The sequence below is a fragment of the Taurulus bubalis genome (assembly GCF_910589615.1).
Source record: "Taurulus bubalis genome assembly, chromosome: 18".
NCBI classification, from domain to species: Eukaryota; Metazoa; Chordata; class Actinopteri; order Perciformes; family Cottidae; genus Taurulus; species Taurulus bubalis.
The window spans coordinates 15,872,763-15,889,958 of NC_136606.1; the positions used below are offsets into that span (position 1 = coordinate 15,872,763).

Here is a 17,196-nt window from a genome sequence, read left to right on the forward strand (position 1 = left end):
TTCTTTCCCGACGTCATCCACCCAGTTCAGTTTACTCAGCCCAAGGTCAAGCTCAGGCTTTGTGCTGAGGTAAGAGAGCCTTAGTTTAATAAATACATAAATGCATGAGTCTGTAAACCAGTAAGGATGCAGAAAAATTATAAACTAACCGTTCGCATACAAAAACAAAAGATTGAGTTAATGAGACACTGAAGTGCCACAGACCAATAAACGCGCGGAGACGACGCAGCATTGCGGTGCTACATGTTTTTTTATTTTGCACCCCTTTCTCTTTGCGCTTTGTTTTTCACGTCTTACCTCCACTGTTCCTAAACTCTGGTGCTTATTCTTTTGGTCAGCGCTCTAAACTCAGCTGTGGCAGTGGCAGGCCATCCTCCTCGTTTCCTCTAGCATTGTGGGTATTTTTTTATTTTACTTTTCTCAGGCCACTGCAAACAGCAGAAAGCCGCTTCAGACTTTTCCTCGAGCTGTCGGTCATGTATATAACATGTGTTCAGCCGTCCCTGCGGAGGAGCTGGAAGGAGGGACGGCCGTATGATGATGATGATGATGATGAAGAAGAAAAAACATTTACTGTAGCGAAAGGAGCCGACTTTCTAAAGAGTCAACACTGCATAACTCTGTGCTTCCTTTTGAAACAGAAACCTGTAATCAAAGAAAAAAATCAACTGTATGTGAATATTCATTGTATAAAGATAATGAAAGTAAATAAAGTACTTAAATATTATAATTAATCACACGGAGCCACCGCTCATTCGATGGAAATCTGTGATGCCTTTTTTCTTTTCTTATCCGAAATAGACGGGACGTGTCGGCGGTCGCCCTCGTAGCCAGCGACGCGGGTGTGTTCTCTCCAAAGCGACGCGGATTCACAGCACTGTCCCGTCGGTTCAGGCAACCCGAAACCCTGTAACATATCGCGTGTAGATGCACTGTAAACACAACCACACTGTACAGAATGCCCCTTTACTGGAGGCCATGTGTATAAAAGATTCATTTTTAATCTTTCACCCATCTTCAAAAGTGAGATGTGATTTATGAGATAAATAAGTGGATGAACGCCTCCATGACCACGCGCTCTTTTTGTTGTGATTATCGGGAGGCCTTCTGCTCAGGATTCACAACTAAACTGTTGGCAAGTCTTATTCTTTTCTACACGGAAAATAAAACGCTGTGCTCTTGGTTTATCCTGTTTTGAATGTGTCCTGCCTGTGAAAAAAGGAACATTTAATAAATATATCTGACCATCTTTACAGCTGGTTTGAGTTTATTTACACTAATATACTCTTATTTAATTGGCGGCATGAAATCACCTCCTTGCCAACAAAGGACAAATATCAATGGAAGTGTTGAAGACCAAACCCACTTCATGTCATTTAGTGATGTCACAACAGTTGGTATTTACTTTGGTCTCATTAAACCATTTCGTCCGACGCTTGTGAAGGAGCAGCAACCATGGTTAAGATTTTATTTATTATGATCTGGAAAAACTAAAAGAGAGAAAAAAAACACAAATCAAACTTAAAAGCGTGTACTTTAATAAAGCTGACATTTAATTTGCTGACATACAGATGGGGTTTGGGAATACAAGTTATTACATTTCTTTAATTTAAACTAACAATTTACAATACGCAACTTTTCACCACAAAGCACAAACCGCTGCACGCCTCACTGCCCCACATCCGGCATGAAGAGACGCAGAGAGCAGATCCCCCACTACAAATATCAAACGTTGCAGGTTCTATTTTATAATTAACTGACTTATTCAACATGGTTCTACTGTATTGATTACAGAATCAGCTGGAAAAGAACATTTGTTAGGAATTATTAACCGTCTCCGAAGGCGTCGGTTTCAACTCAGGTGATGATTGCAGGGCTCATCCTAGTTTCTTCAAGAGGTCGACGGCCTCTTCGTGGACCTGCCAGGAGGAACAAAATGAACCTCTTAAGTGTGCTCGCATCAGCACGGGTGACTCATGCGTCAGTTAAAAGCCATCATTGCGTTGTCTGGACCAATCAGTGATGCTGAAACCAAATAAACAGGAAGTGCGTGTACCTCTTTGTCTTCTTGTGTGTGTGCAGGGTATTCTTTTGCCTTGTTCAGGAAGAGCAGCGCCTTCTCCTTGTCCTTCATGCCCATGTAGGTCTTCCCGAGCATCAGCAGATTTTTACTGTAGAAGTTGGGATCGACTAACACAGAGAAATTCACGTTAATTGAACGCATTTCAAACATTTTAAATAGAAGCAATTTACAAGCACAGTGCTTTTTTTGTTGTTGTTCTTGAACAGAGAAGTCTGAGCTCGCAGCCAACAAGAGAGGAGCAGCTCTTTAAGTAATTATACATTTAATTTATATAGCGCTTTTCCAGATGCTCAAAGACGCTTGACAGAGACAGAACAAAACAAAAATATAGAAACAAAACAAACAATCCCAAAAAACTGGAGAAGCTGCAACAGAATTAGTCCTGCAGTGGAGGGTAGGGAGCAGGGGTTAGCAGGTGGAGGGTAGGGAGCAGGGGTTAACAGGTGGAGGGTAGGGAGCAGGGGTTAACAGGTGGAGGGTAGGGAGCAGGGGTTAGCAGGTGGAGGGTAGGGAGCAGGGGTTAACAGGTGGAGGGTAGGGAGCAGGGGTTAGCAGGTGGAGGGTAGGGAGCAGGGGTTAACAGGTGGAGGGTAGGGAGCAGGGGTTAGCAGGTGGAGGGTAGGGAGCAGGGGTTAGCAGGTGGAGGGTAGGGAGCAGGGGTTAGCAGGTGGAGGGTAGGGAGCAGGGGTTAACAGGTGGAGGGTAGGGAGCAGGGGTTAGCAGGTGGAGGGTAGGGAGCAGGGGTTAGCAGGTGGAGGGTAGGGAGCAGGGGTTAGCAGGTGGAGGGTAGGGAGCAGGGGTTAGCAGGTGGAGGCGAGTTTGAAGAGGTGTGTTTTCAGGCTTGCTTAAATGACGATAGGGTGGGAGCTTGACGAATGTGGATGGGGAGGGCGTTCCAGAGGGGAGGTGCAGCAGCTGAAAAGGCCCCGTCACCCCAGGTCCGACGCTTGGTCTTGATGGTCTTCAGAGTGTTCAAATTGGCAGACCTGAGGCAACGGGTAGGGGCGTGAAGGGGGAGGAGGTCTGAAAGGTAGGGAGGGGCCAGATTGTTTAGGGCTTTGTAAGTGGGGAGTAAGAGAGCGGCAGAGTTCTGAACATACTGAAGTTTGTTGATGATTTTGTTGGGGGAGCCGTAGAGGATGCTGTTGCAATAATCAAGTCTAGATGTTATGAGGGCATGGATGAGAATTTCAGTGGTGGCAGAGGACAAGGAGGGCCGGAGGCGAGCAATGTTCCTGAGGTGAAAGAAGGCAGTTTTGGTGATGTGGTTTGCGTGGGGGAGGAAAGAGAGGGTGGGGTCGAGAATGATGCCGAGGTTACGGACCTGGGTGTAGGAGGTGACGATGGAGCCATCAATGTTCATCGATGATGAGCATTTCAGATTTATTGCAATTGAGTTTAAGAAAATTCTGCTGCATCCAGGATTTTATATCAGTGAGACGGGAGGTGAGAGTGGAGTGGGTGATGGTCTCAGAGAAGAAATAGAGTTGAAAGAAGTACATGCCTCTGTGATTTTATCAGGATGTTTTACCTTCTTCAGCTTTCAGGAAGAATCCCAAAGCCTGAAAGGGGCAGAAAAACATGACTTCATCCAAATTTGAGAAAGTTTATCTCTCCAAAACGGCCTGAAGCCGTGTTAATGAGCAGCCCATTGTGCAGTTAGTAACCGGCTTCTAGACAGAGCGGTCCTCACCTCCTCGTATGTGGACTTGGGCGGTGAAGAAAAGATGACAGCCGCCACCTTGTGTTGGTACCAAGGCAGCTCAGCAAAAGCAAAGCACCTGAGAGAGAGAATACAGATTATGATGATGACTATGACGGATGATATTTTAGGCACAATAGTGACATCTTTGGAGATGGCACCTGTGGTCTGTGTCATTTTTCCACCTCTAGTGGCGAACAAAGGGAAATGCAACAACATTGCCAAGTGGAGTTTTTGCTTTAAAACAGCTGGAATATTCTGTATTATTAATAATGGTAAATATTTGCATCTTTAAAAAGGTTCCCTATGCCACATTAAGAGCATTCATTGCTTTTCATTCTGTGGGCCTCATTATTTATTTGTTCTTCTTTCTCTTCACACTCCTAAAAACTTCCCTTTAGCGAGTTTGTGTCCATGTCTGACTTTAATGTGTAATAAACGTTCATATGAAGCAGCTGTATTGAAACAAAATGTCCCACCTATGGTTTGTTACAGTAAAAAAAAAAAACAAAGACTTACCAGTAACCCAAAATATGAAAAGAAGTGGCATCTTTGGGATTGAGTTCAACAGCTCTCTGGGAGGAAAAAAGCGACACGTTTCACTTCCATTCACACCGTGAACGTGACGCAGTGATAATAAGACCCAAATGTCCGCTCACCTCTAGATGTTCTCTGATGGTGTATGAATTTCCAATTTTCACCTTGACTCCCTGGTACTCCCCGACGTCGCTGAGACACACTGCGTACCACTGAGTCAGGAGGGGGAGAACGACGAGAGCTCAATGTCTTTTTACTTTCCGTTTTGAAAATCTCTTTTAAAAAGAAATGTGTTGATAAACGTTGGCGACATGCTGCACGTGCAGAGGGATTTATTTTCACTCAGGTTGTGGTTGTTAAAAAGCTCGAAAGACAAAAGTGTGTTGGGAAACATGTTTTGTTTGGTGCGGTGTGCCTGATGCTTAAGGGGGTTCTGTGTTTGTGTGTTTTATTATTGTTCCAATGTTGGTTTTGAGCGTTATTTGCAGGAAGTTTATGATTATTCATATTTGGTTGATTTTCATGTTTTTGTGCCGTTAAATGATGGCGGAATGTTTCATTTGTTGAATGTTAATGTGTCTGAATAATTCCACGAGGGATGGGCCGTGATGTAAAATATGTATTATAATTATATTATTATCCAAGTAGTGCCTTCTCAGTGTGGAACCGGGCTCTTACTTTGTGCGCTGCGAAACACTTCTCATCCTTCTCCAGGGCCTTCTTTGCATATTCGAAACCCTCGAACATCAGCTGCTTCTTGCCCTCGGCCCCCGTGTTGGGCAGCACCGACAGGTCCCGAGAAGCCCGCGCCAGCCGCCACAGGAACTCAGCCTCGTCACTGGGAACAAAAAAAACTCTGGTCAGGAATGCAAAAAAGAAAACGTCAAATAAATAATACAATCTATCAAAACAGGGTACATTTCAATATGTTCTGGTGGGAATAGGAGGAGAGACTGAGAGCTGAACTCTCTGCTCACCTGTCCTTGTGCTGCAGCAGCAGTTGGTACAGCTTCTCCGTCTCTCCGCAGCTGTACAGGTAGTCCGCCTGCTCCAACACCTGGTCTGTGCAGACGCAACACACAACAGCAAATTCAGCAAGAAACTCGCTTAACCCTCCCGTTGTCCTCCAGACCTATTGTACAGTCATTTTGACCCCAAGGAGAACGGGAGGGTTGTTAATTTGCTAAACTGAACTCAGACTCACTATCTTTTCCCTCCAAAAAAGTCCTCATTAATTGGAAACCAACCTATTTTTAGGCCCTTTCATCAAATATTGCATACCCAAACTAAAAAGGGTGCATCTCTGCAACCACTAGGGCGATTTGAATAATGTGGGTGTTATGATAAAAGGTACACATGTGAGATGTTGTTCAGATGTGTAAATGTCAGTCTATATGTTACGGTTTAAGATTAAATAAAGATGACACACAGAAAAAAAAAAAAGGTTTCAGGTCCGCTTACATAGAAGAAAGCACTTTCAGGATGATTATTTCTTTGAAGTGATGCAGCTGTCAGGTCCAACTCTAACCCAAATCATAGCACAATATGTGAACATCCTCTCTGCAAAGGTTGACTTTGATAAAGTGAAGCAGAATAAAGTTAGAGAGGGTTTAGTACAGAGAACATTCAGGTGGGGTTTTCTAAAAGGTTAAAAGAACTCAAGTTTGTGTTTTTGCTTTTGTTTTAATGACATTTTGGATTCAGATTGTGGCATTTTCTCCGGCCCCTAAATTCCTGAAGAAACCCTGTTTGTTTGTTTGTTCTTTTATCTGTACTTGAGGATATCTCCTACCTTTTTCTAAAGCGTATAGCACGGTTGAACTCCGCACTCTGTGATAAGCTTCCAGCGTGAGCGAGGACAGCGCGGGCAGCCCGAGGAGGACAGCCGCTCCTCCGGCCTGAGGGCGCAAGAGGACGGAAAACCAAACAAATAAGAGCAAATACATAAAATATACAAAGAAAAACAGGGGAATAAAATAACTGCATAATAAATCATAAAAAGGACGACATCACTTAAAAGCAATTCTATAAAAATGGGTTTTAAGAAGTGATTTAAAAGAAGTTTTTGATTCTGCAAGCCTCATCTCCTTCGGTATGACATCACGCTCAATTATACACAGTCTTCCTCGTCATTACCATCATCATCATCAACAACAACATACTAAACCTGTTACTTGGCTCAGCAGACATGTAAAGCCCTGCTGCCCTTTTACCTACATGAGCGTATTAAGCAATCGGGTCCACTGTGGCACAACTGTTCTCCCAAATGCATGACGTTAAAGTTTAATTGAAATAGTTTCATGCAGGTAAGCAATATTATCCGATGAGTAAGAATAAAAAGCAGAGGTATTCACGGTCAGAGCAGCGGCAGTCCTTCTCAAAGTTGTCCAATAGTTCCGGTTTGTCCCTCTGATCCGGACGCCTGTGGCACCGGGCGCTGACAGTAAAGTCCTGCTCACGCATCGCCTCAGCACGATCCCAGCCATTGCGTCAAAGCCCGGACGCTCAATGATAGGGAAATATACTCGACATCGTCAACTTAAAGGCTCGTCCTGAAACGCAGAACAGGACACATTCAAGAGCCCGGAACAGGAAACCGTTGCAAAAGGGCAATGATTGGAGAGGGTTGTCTCTTCACGCACACTGACGCATATAATAGGCTCGTTCGTTAGAGCTGCGCCTCGCCTGAAATCCAGACGAGAGCAGCGGCCGCAGCAGGAGGCGTTGACAAAAAACTGCAATCAAGTCGGACAGTTGTCAGCTGCCTTCAAAGTAAACACAGGAAGTCACAGAAAAAAGTACTTCCTGTTAGTTCCGAACTTTTGTTTACTTGTAGTTTACAGATCACGTTTGGATTTATTATATGTGTTTATAAATATATATATTTATGTAGAAATGACTGTGTAGCTGCATCCTTTGGTATTTTTATGTCTGCCTGTGAAATAGTCAATAATCGAGGGTTAAGTATTACAACTACACGTAAAATAAGGATTTTCTACAACACGTGGTGTTTGCTGTCAGATCTAAGAGCCAATCAGCTCTCTGATGTGGCGAGAGCCAGGCGTTTCCCATCATGCACTGGGCCAAGCAGTCGGGGGAGAGCCACTGCAGCACCTGCTTCTGAAATCGACGGTCGGCTTCGTCTCGTGAGAGTATCGTTGACCACGTGTGCATGACGTCAGAGCAAGTCGGGAGCAAGTCGGACACAAATCTAACCGGCATGCATTGCGCGCCGATCGATTCTGCGCAGAACTGGCTCATCTCGAAGAGCCTATTATATTCTACACACACTAACATCTGTAAGATACATTGCATAGTCACCACACTGATTTTGTATGTATGTTTATGCATTGAACAAATTCATTAATGTAATGTGACATAAGGCAGTTTAGAGGGCATATCAACACTAAAATGCCGCAAACCAGTGTATTTTAAAATGTTAAATGTTTGAGGGCAAAACAAAATGCAATACATGTTCTGGTACCTCCTACATGTCAAAGTAATGTCTAAAATGTTAGCTATCACAGTATTTTTAAATGATTTGCATTAAATGATTGCCTCGAAAGGTATTTCTTGAATGCACCCCCGTGGGAGTCTGTCCCCTCGATATGTCGCCGACAGGAAACAACCAAGACTCCCGAGAGTTCCGTCGTAATTTTACCGCAGTAATTGTATCGGACAGTTTCACCGTACAACGTTTTTATATTATATAGTTAAACAGTCTATGGTTACACTTAATTGTAGAACAAATGTACAGGACAGATGTAACGTTGTTGCGCGCCGGACGGTTGAAGCGGACAGAAAAAGTCCGTTATGTTGACGACTAAACTATTTCGCAGAGCCCCGCTAAGAGGCGGCTCCACCCCTCCAGCTCCCCAGCTGTTCCTGTCAGATAAACACGTATCTATGCGTGACCACCAGAAACAAGGCAAACGTGTTTATTTTATTCAACAACTAAACAGGTAAATAAGTCAGCGTTGAACTGAGGAAACAGTGTGGGTAGCTTCGGCGGAGACTTTAGGTTGGCGTTAGTTTTGCTGCACCGGGCATCGCCACTCCCACTAACTGTCACTGCGTGCATATGGCCTATTTAATTAGCTAATTGATGCTCAGAGGAAGATTTGTTGTTTTTTATTACATTATCAGTAACGTGACATTAACGTTTAATTGTTGTCTTTATTTCTGTTAAAGGTAACTTACGTTTCTCTGTGATAACTAGTTACTGTTTGACCGGTAGCTACCGGGGTTTCCCTTCTTCAGTTAAAGTCATTTTGCTTAGTGGCTCTTGTCTATGAAGTAGAAAAGGTACAATATTTTCCTCATACATGTAGTGTAGCAGGTGTAGCAGAAAACTGAGATATTTAAATAAAGTACAAAAACACCTTGAGTAAATAATCCTTCTAATAATCGGTGGTTGTCTTTCAGTACAACCAGCAGCCATGGCCTCAGGTGGGGCCCCGGTGCCAGGGGCCACGCATTACGCCACCAAGGTGGAGCTAACCATCTCCTGTGAGAACCTCATGGATATGGACGTCTTCTCCAAGTCTGACCCTCTGTGTGCCTTGTACATCAACACTTCGGGCTCCCACTGGTATGAGGTCTGTATTGGGACACATGTCACACGGTATGGATATGACTCAAGGCCTTGTTTTTAATTAGCTATTTATATCAACCTTTACATCCAACAAAGACGTACCTGAATGCATCGTGGGCACGGTAGTTGAGGGTGATTGAGCGCAGGTCCTCTGACACCGTAGATGATGAGTACGTTGTTTTTCTTTGTGAATCAGTTTGGACGCACGGAGATGATCCTGAACTGCCTGAACCCGAAGTTTGCCAAGAAGTTCGTGATTGATTACAACTTCGAGATGGTGCAGAGGTTGATGTTTTCCGTGTATGACATTGACAATGACACCCACGACCTGGGCGACGATGATTTTCTGGGGGAGATTGAATGCACCCTGGGCCAGGTGAGCTTCGCTTTGTGCAGTTTTAAACGACAACTTTTTGGGCCGTTCTGCCTCTTTTTCCTCGTCCTGTGACACTGCCAGTGTTTTGTGTTCAGATTGTTTCCAGCAGGCAGATGACCCGATCTTTGTTGCTGAAGGACAAGAGGCCTGCAGGTCGTGGGACCATCACAGTGAGTGGACTTTTTTCTCATCTGTAAAACATACAGTATGACGAGCCATGCGATCGAGGCGCTCTCTATTCCCACACCAACAGACAGAAGGGCTGCATTGTGGTTCTGGATACACCAAACTCCAATCTATGCTTTTGTGGTTTGTAATGTGGTTAAAAAAAGCATGGGAAGTGTTTAAGATGTTGTTCATGGTTTAAACATGTGAAGGCTTATTGAAAGTTTGATAATGAAAAGTTATTTAAAGCACCAATAAATATAGGGATGTATCTTGAGATGTGATCAGAGAAAATAACCAGAATCATGGTGATGTTTGTTAAGTTATGTTATGGTATATTAGCCAAATAGTCGTAAAATAGAACAATCTTTCTGGAATTAGACATATTGCATACTTGGATCTGGTGTTGCTTATAGTGATCTTTGATTTATGGCTTCTCTCTCTTTGGTATAATATAATTAAGAGAGTTGTAAGCTATATGTTGTAACACATGGCCCTGCTATGTGAATTCATGCGTTTGAAATCACCAAACCTTTAAGAGTTTTGATTTCTTTGATGTCTTTATCTTCAAAAACAGATATGTGCTGAAGAGATAACAGACACCAGGGTGGCAAACTTTGAGGTGTCGGCCCGCAGGCTGGACAAAAAGGTAATATCGGTAATTGTGAACAGTTAGGTCAGATATCTTTATAATTTCAACTGCCCTGAAGTACCGTTAATCATTATTTGGATATGGATGTTCAGTTTTTGTGGTGGTCCGACCCTTTCCTGGAATTCTACAAGCAGACAGAAACTGGATGGCAGCTGGCTCACAGGACGGAGGTAAACAGGTTCAACCGGCAACTCATTCCTCTGCTGGAAAAGGATGATTGTTGGCTTGTGGCTCATTGTAACCCTGTTTATGTAGGTGGTGAACAACAACTTAAACCCACTATGGAGACCCTTCCGCATCTCACTGCGATCTCTCTGTGGAGGAGATGTGGAGAGACCCATCAAGGTAATTTAGTTTTTCATTTCAGTTACCTTTCCTCATAAGCCCTGTAAAAATGCAGCCCAATAACACAACCCCGTCCCTTAACAGTAGAATCAGTTTTTCCTTTCATCATTACGAGATCAGCTGTATTGACCATGTTACTCTAACATACTAATGAATCATTTTATGATTGCCTTTTCTTTTCGTCTTGCAATGCTCTCAAACTTAAAACACGCTGCACCCCAGCTGGGTAAGTGATGTGTGTGTGTGTGTGTGTGTGTGTTTCATGACGTCATCCACCTGAAGGTGTGCCTTTTTGCTACCTTCTTTGTTCTCGATTGAGTTTCTTCCATTGTATTCACTGTATTTACACGCTGTAGTTGTCTCAAAAAGAAGAAATGCTGTCGGCATTCCATTTCAAAATGTTTAGACACCGGAAACCTTTTTAGTAACGACTTCAGAAAATCACATCAACCTTATTTTATTCATCCTGTCTTGATGCTAAGTTAGAATTTTGTCACAGCTTACGGGAAATGTGTCTGTTTTTCTTCAGGTTGACTGTTATGATCACCGCGGCAGCGGCGCACACGACCTTATCGGGAGCTTCAAAACCACACTGGCTGAGATGCAAATGGGAACATGCGTTTCCCCTGTAAGACTTTTGTGTTTTTGTGTGTGTGTGAGAGACTGTACCTGCTAAAACCAGATGATTTGTTTGCTGTTCCTTGTGTAGTGGTAGTACACTGTTTCTTTGCCAGTCCTGAACGTCTACCTCCTGCATTCTACAGAACATGACCTGCGTCGACAAATAATTGTGTGTGTATGTGTGTGTTAGCCTTGAGCCTTGATTTCATTTCATTTTTTTAACTTGCATAAATATGACTCTGATTTTACTTGCAGGCTGAATTTGAGTGCATCACCCCAAAAAAGCTAAAGAAGAAAAACTATAAAAACTCTGGAGTCATTTGCATCCAGAACTGCCAGGTGATGATTTAGAAGAAAAGGGAATTGAAGACAATTACAATTTGCCTTAATCAATTTCAATCTATTTCTTACTACACTCTCTATTGAGCCATTGTACTGCACACAGTTAACATGTGGTTTATCCTTCTTTTCAGGTGGTGAAGGACTATACCTTCCTGGACTACATTATGGGAGGTTGTCAAATCAACTTCACTGTGAGTTTGGAAATGTCAGACACAAGATCCTTTTACTTGTATTTATCTTGACAATTTTTAATCAGCAGACATCCAGGTTTGTGTGCCTCTCTGGCACTTGCAGACGCTTAGTGTATTTATATACAGTCAGGGCAAAAGTAATAATACTTGATTTTATTTAGCACTTTTCTGAATACTCAAAGACGCTTTACATAGGAATCATTCACCCACTGATGAGAGGAGCTACCATGCAAGGTGCCACATCAGGACTATCTAACATTCATTCATACACTGTCTGCGCAGCTACAGGAGCAATTTAGGGTTAAGTGTCTTGCTCAGGGACACATCGACATGGGCTAGCGGAGCCGGGGATCGAACCGCCGATCCTCTCATTGAAGAGGATATGTTGTCACTGGGTATGTTAGTGGAAGTCCTTTCTTCAGGTCTAGTCAGTAGCACACGTCGGTACGATCGATTCAATATAGAACAATATAACAGCCGCTTTTTTTTTGTTAAAAGCTTGAGTAAAGGGTCTGTTCGGGTCAGGTAAGCCCACAGTCGGGGCTGATTGCAGAGCTCGCTTTAGTTCAGTTAATGCTCGTTCTGCGTCAGGAGTCCAGGTCAGTTTGTCATGCGAGGAGAGGCCACTTTACCATGGGTTAGTTAGGGCGCCAAGGGGAGTCTGCAGCGGAGCATAATGTCCCAAAAATGTTACTTGTGGCTGTACGAACTGTAACTTGGGGAGGCACTGTGTCATCTTCACACTGTTCCCGTGTGGGAGAGGCATCCAGCTGGTCAACATACTGTAACAGTGCAGTACCTGGGGTCAACACGAGGGGAGCTAAACGGTCTCATTGTAAAGGGTAGGTGACTCACAGACGAGCGAAAGTCTACAACTTACCGCCGAAGTTAAAGGTGAACCAACTGAGAACCGTGTGGAACTGGACAGGTGACTGCAGGGGACAATTACGCCTGCCTGCTAGTGATGGGAATTCCGGCTCTTTTTAGAGAACCGGCTCTTTTGGCTCGGCTCACTAAAAAGAGCCGGCTCTTTCGGCTCTCAAATGGCTCTTCAGATTTTTTGGTGCTTAAATTAATTTATTACCAACAATAATGTAAAATGATGCGCAATATGAATTACTATTGTAAAAAAGATTCTCTCTGAGGGGACTGAAGTTGCTACAATGCACAGTCTTTGTGCGTCACATGAGTGAAGCGGGGGTCCCTCCCACGCCTCACTCATGTGCTTGCTGTGTGTGAAACTCCCGCCCCTCCCCCCTCTGCTCAGCGCATGCACAGAGACGACGCCACACATGTTGACCAATTAAATGGAGAGAGAGAGATGCCACCAGTAGCTGCTTGTTTCAGCGGATATTGATGTTGGCAAAGGCCGAAACAAAGATTTAGGTGTGATGACCACAGGTTGAGGCCTCTGACGTCTTTGTACTCTTTGGAAATGGTTGTCATCCCTCATCCCATATCGTTGTTATATCCATTGAAATAAAGATGAACGTCTAAACTTCAACCACATACTGACTGCTTTATTTCAAATGAATCGCAGTTGTGTACATTTGAAACATTGTGTATGACCCTGACTGTATGTATGTATGTGTGTATGTATGTATGTGTGTGTGTGTGTGTATATATACAGTATATATCCGTCCTCAAATCTTTATTTTTTTAATTTATTTGTTATCCTCACCTCCGGACAGATTGCCATTGACTTCACCGGCTCTAACGGGGATCCCAGCTCTCCCCAGTCCCTCCACTACATCAACCCTGAAGGCTATAATGAATACCTGGCAGCTATCTGGGCAGTGGGTAATGTCATCCAGGACTACGACAGGTAAACGCAAACTCTGCCTCATCCGACATCACCCAACCACTTCACTCCATTGCCGAGTTTGGGAAGAAGATGATGTCGACGCGGATCCAAGCAAGCGTTAACCAGTCGGCCGCAAACGTGACCGGTTGCTTTTTGAAAACCTCTACAGGATTAAGTTTGCCTGCTAACAATGGTCACGCTCCACGGGCCTTAGTTTAACGGCTCCGTGCTCCTGACTGATGTCTTGTGTAGGGTCATTAATGTTATACCTAAACCTGTATTGTTTCTATTCTCTTTTTTTGTAGTAACAAGATGTTTCCTGTCTTCGGTTTTGGAGCCCAGCTCCCTCCCTCCTGGCAGGTGTGAGACATTTCTTGAAGGCCTTAAAAATCCTTATCTTCTTTAGAAAAAGGAAATTTGGTAATTTTTAACCGGGGGTCATTTTGTTCCCCCAAAACTAACAAAACTGCCTCATAAATGACTTTTGGAGGATGACTTTGTTTTTTTTAAATAAAGTTGGTAAGATTTGTTTTTAACAAGATAAATGATAAGGGGCATCGGAATAATGTGTTCTCTGACTGAATGTATTGTAAAGCTGTTATTATGATTTTTTTTATCTATCCTTAATTCATGCTTGCAGGTTTCCCATGAGTTTCCTATCAATTTCAATCCAGCATATCCATTCTGTGCGGGTGAGTCAAACTTTGTCACAAGATGGGAAGTGTTTGGTTCGTACTGAACAACTTAGTTCAGTTGTGTGTGTGTGTGTGTGTGTGTGTGTGTGTGTGTGTGTGTGTGTGTGTGTGTGTGTGTGTGTGTGTGTGTGTGTGTGTGTGTGTGTGTGTGTGTGTGTGTGTGTGTGTGTGTGTGTGTGTTGCAGGGATACAGGGTGTGGTGGAGGCCTACCAGCAGTGTCTTCCCCGGTTGAAGCTCTGGGGCCCCACCAACTTCTCTCCGATTATCAACCACGCGGCTTGCTTCGCCAGACAAGCTCTCCGGCAGAGTGTGGCCTCCGTGAGTAGACAAATTATTTTCCCAAAATATAAGAGACACTCACTCAGGACACTGCTAAATCAAACGGTTGTTGGATTCAGTTTTGAGAGCAAGACCAGCTGATTGAAAGAAAACAATACCGTAATAATTCATCGGTAATACCTGTTGTTTTACTGCTTTTGTTCCATTTACGACCCAAAAAGGTCTTTATGTTTATCTTGCACATGTTTTAATAACACATTTTTGATATAATATTTGATTTATGTAGTCAAATCTGGTTGATAAAAAGGTTGTGCAGTTGGTTATGTAACTCTCCCATAATGAGATTAATTGTTGTCTTTGTCGGAGAGTATTTCTGATCACTCATCAACCCAAGCAAACTCGAAAAAAAATCAAAATAACAGGAATTAAAACATGTTCTGATACTTAATAATTGTAACCTTAATATCTGGCATTGTCAAGAGTTTTTCTCTCTGTCCATCTGCAGCAATACTACGTGCTGCTCATCATCACAGATGGCGTGATCACAGACATGGACCAGACGCGCTCTGCCATCGTGGAGGCCTCTCGCCTGCCCATGTCCATCATCATAGTGGGCGTGGGAGGGGCAGACTTCAGCGAAATGGAGTTCCTTGACAGCGATGACAAATTGCTGTGTTCGGCCAGTGGCGATGTCGCCTCAAGAGACATCGTCCAGTTTGTGCCCTTCAGATATTTTCAAGTAAGCAGCGGCCCACACCTTTTATTCTGCCATACCTGAGTTATTGTGGGCACATAAGGGATTCGGAGCATTAATATAGCAGCAAACAACTATTATAAAGGTCGTGTGTGTGTGTGTGTGTGTGTGTGTGTGTGTGTGTGTGTGTGTGTGTGTGTGTGTGTGTGTGTGTGTGTGTGTGTGTGTGTGTGTGTGTGTGTGAGAGATCCAAGCTTTTCCTTTTTGAGAGCCGTATAGAAACGCTCCCAATCCTGTGTATTGCACCTTAAATTCGAGAATATTTCTTAATCCATTATCACTTTGTATAACTGCTGTACTTATTTGGAAATAAAAATATATTATATATATAATAAATGTATATTTAAAATCACACATTGCACAATTCAGTCTTATATTACTTTTGTTCCCATCCCTGCTAATTTACTCTTCACAATAATGTACCACCACCACCTGGCTTCTTTTTCACCTTCTTTTAATGTCATTGATCAGCATGAGCACACTTTAATGTCCACAAGCATCGTGCCAAACGTGGCTCAGACTTTTCTTCTTGTAACATTGTCATTGCAGGGAAACAGCGTGGCCCTTGCCCAGAGCGTCCTGGCGGAGCTGCCTGATCAAGTGGCCTCCTTCTTCAATTCTTACAAGCTGAAACCTTGTGTTTCTGAGCCGTCACAGACCGTTGGGTTCAATTAACCCCAAATAAACAACTCATCTTCAGGACCTATCTGCACCCCCCTCTTTCTGCATCTACTGTATTCGACGGCACACATGAATGCCATTAAATGAGTGTGGACAAGGACAAGCGTATGTGATTTGACTTGATTTAGAGTTCGTTCATAAGAGAAGATTTGCTGTGTCCAAGAGACACGACGGCTTGTATCGCGCATGTAACGCCGCAAATGTAACGCTTGACATGGTGGTATCGCTTTGTTGATTACGTGTCATTATTATTTATTTATTCTCTGTGTATTACAGCTTCTCTGCTATTACTTCACTGCAATTCCTAGAGATACCTTTTGTATGTCGCATAGTGTGCTCTGTGTCCAGGCAGTGGGCTGTGATGATGGACAGCTTGTGTCAGCACCGTCACACTCATTTGGACACTGTTCTTTCAGTCCTGGTTGACACTCGTCTTGGTTGCGTCTGCACAGGCGAGCATAGTTTATGTTTGTGTCATTCTGCACGTGATCTTTAATTCAGTACTAAGTTTGAGCTTTTGAGAGAATGTGTGTATTAAGTATGACAAGTGTAATCACAGTTTCAGCTTAGGAGATCAATTCGATAAACGAACATCTGCTGCACCCTGCTGGTAAAATAGTTTGCCGTTAAAAGTATAATTTTTTTCACTTGCATCAGTGTCGTCAGCCGATTTATGTTCGCAACAAAGACGCTGAACTGTTACCACGAAGATGTTGCCTCTTCTGTCACATTCTTCTGAGGAGGGAAATGTTTTGCCACAACTGGCAAACATACGTCACATCCCAGTGCAGCAATCTAGAATTAGGTTTATCTAACTTTTGTGACGATGCTTGCTGACATTAAAATGTGCATGTATCTGTTCTGTTGACAGCTCATGCTGATCAATGACATCAAAAGAAGGCGAGAGAGAAGGCAGGTAGTGGTGGTACATTATTGTGAAGAGTAAATTAGCAGGGAGGGGAACAAAAGTAATATAAAGCTGAATTGTGCAATGTGTGATTTTAAATATATATTTATTTAACTTTCCAATTAAATCTATTATGCAATGTACGCAACTGTCAGTAAGAAATAACATGCATACTAATTAATTCAGTGACATTTCTTAGTGTAGTGTAGTCTTTTGGATTCTTTTATCAAGACTGTTCTAAAGATAAACAACAACAACAAAATAACCTCTCGATTTAACACTTGAATCTGGACGACACAATGCTGTGGATCCACAACACTGAACCACATTCCTCTTAAAGTGGGTGTTTGAGGCACTTTTGATGGCATGTTTATGCTCCAGTTTTGTCTGACTATCGCAGCTTTGACCAAATACTTGTGATTTAACTCCAAATTGAAGGCTTTTGTTGGCGTCATGCCTTTTCTCAA

General features: G+C 43.1%; 2 protein-coding genes across 2 annotated transcripts; one reads left to right on the forward strand and one right to left on the reverse strand.

The window, feature by feature from the left end:
* Window positions 1-1,523: 1,523 nt before the first annotated feature.
* rmdn1 (regulator of microtubule dynamics 1) lies at window positions 1,524-6,887 on the reverse strand. Its single transcript, XM_079234301.1, has 10 exons — window positions 6,677-6,887; window positions 6,115-6,220; window positions 5,300-5,384; window positions 5,001-5,160; window positions 4,445-4,534; window positions 4,305-4,360; window positions 3,777-3,864; window positions 3,615-3,645; window positions 2,057-2,190; window positions 1,524-1,919 (listed from the first exon to the last, which is right to left on the reverse strand). The coding sequence occupies exons 1-10, from the start codon at window positions 6,806-6,808 to the stop codon at window positions 1,878-1,880; spliced, it is 924 nt and encodes a 307-aa protein (XP_079090427.1). The 5' UTR covers window positions 6,809-6,887; the 3' UTR covers window positions 1,524-1,877.
* Window positions 6,888-8,147: 1,260 nt separating this feature from the next.
* On the forward strand, window positions 8,148-16,806 carry LOC306751075 (copine-3-like). The gene is made up of 16 exons (XM_079234597.1): window positions 8,148-8,284; window positions 8,748-8,920; window positions 9,113-9,292; window positions 9,388-9,462; window positions 10,035-10,106; window positions 10,202-10,279; window positions 10,365-10,454; window positions 10,984-11,082; window positions 11,331-11,414; window positions 11,549-11,608; window positions 13,300-13,433; window positions 13,718-13,772; window positions 14,053-14,104; window positions 14,293-14,426; window positions 14,893-15,126; window positions 15,691-16,806. The coding sequence occupies exons 2-16, from the start codon at window positions 8,762-8,764 to the stop codon at window positions 15,814-15,816; spliced, it is 1,632 nt and encodes a 543-aa protein (XP_079090723.1). The 5' UTR covers window positions 8,148-8,284; window positions 8,748-8,761; the 3' UTR covers window positions 15,817-16,806.
* Window positions 16,807-17,196: the final 390 nt, after the last annotated feature.

Bases quoted from the DNA above. Each gene is read 5' to 3' on its own strand.
- rmdn1 (XM_079234301.1), bottom strand. From the start codon at position 6,808: ATGGCTGGGATCGTGCTGAGGCGATGCGTGAGCAGGACTTTACTGTCA. The intron at 4,361-4,444 runs GTGAGCGGACAT...TTTTCCTCCCAG, and splicing joins CCATCAGAGAACATCTAGAG to AGAGCTGTTGAACTCAATCC. The intron at 1,920-2,056 runs GTACACGCACTT...TCCTCCTGGCAG, and splicing joins ACACACAAGAAGACAAAGAG to GTCCACGAAGAGGCCGTCGA.
- LOC306751075 (XM_079234597.1), top strand. From the start codon at position 8,762: ATGGCCTCAGGTGGGGCCCCGGTGCCAGGGGCCACGCATTACGCCACC. The intron at 10,280-10,364 runs GTAAACAGGTTC...CTGTTTATGTAG, and splicing joins AGCTGGCTCACAGGACGGAG to GTGGTGAACAACAACTTAAA. The intron at 13,773-14,052 runs GTGTGAGACATT...TCATGCTTGCAG, and splicing joins AGCTCCCTCCCTCCTGGCAG to GTTTCCCATGAGTTTCCTAT.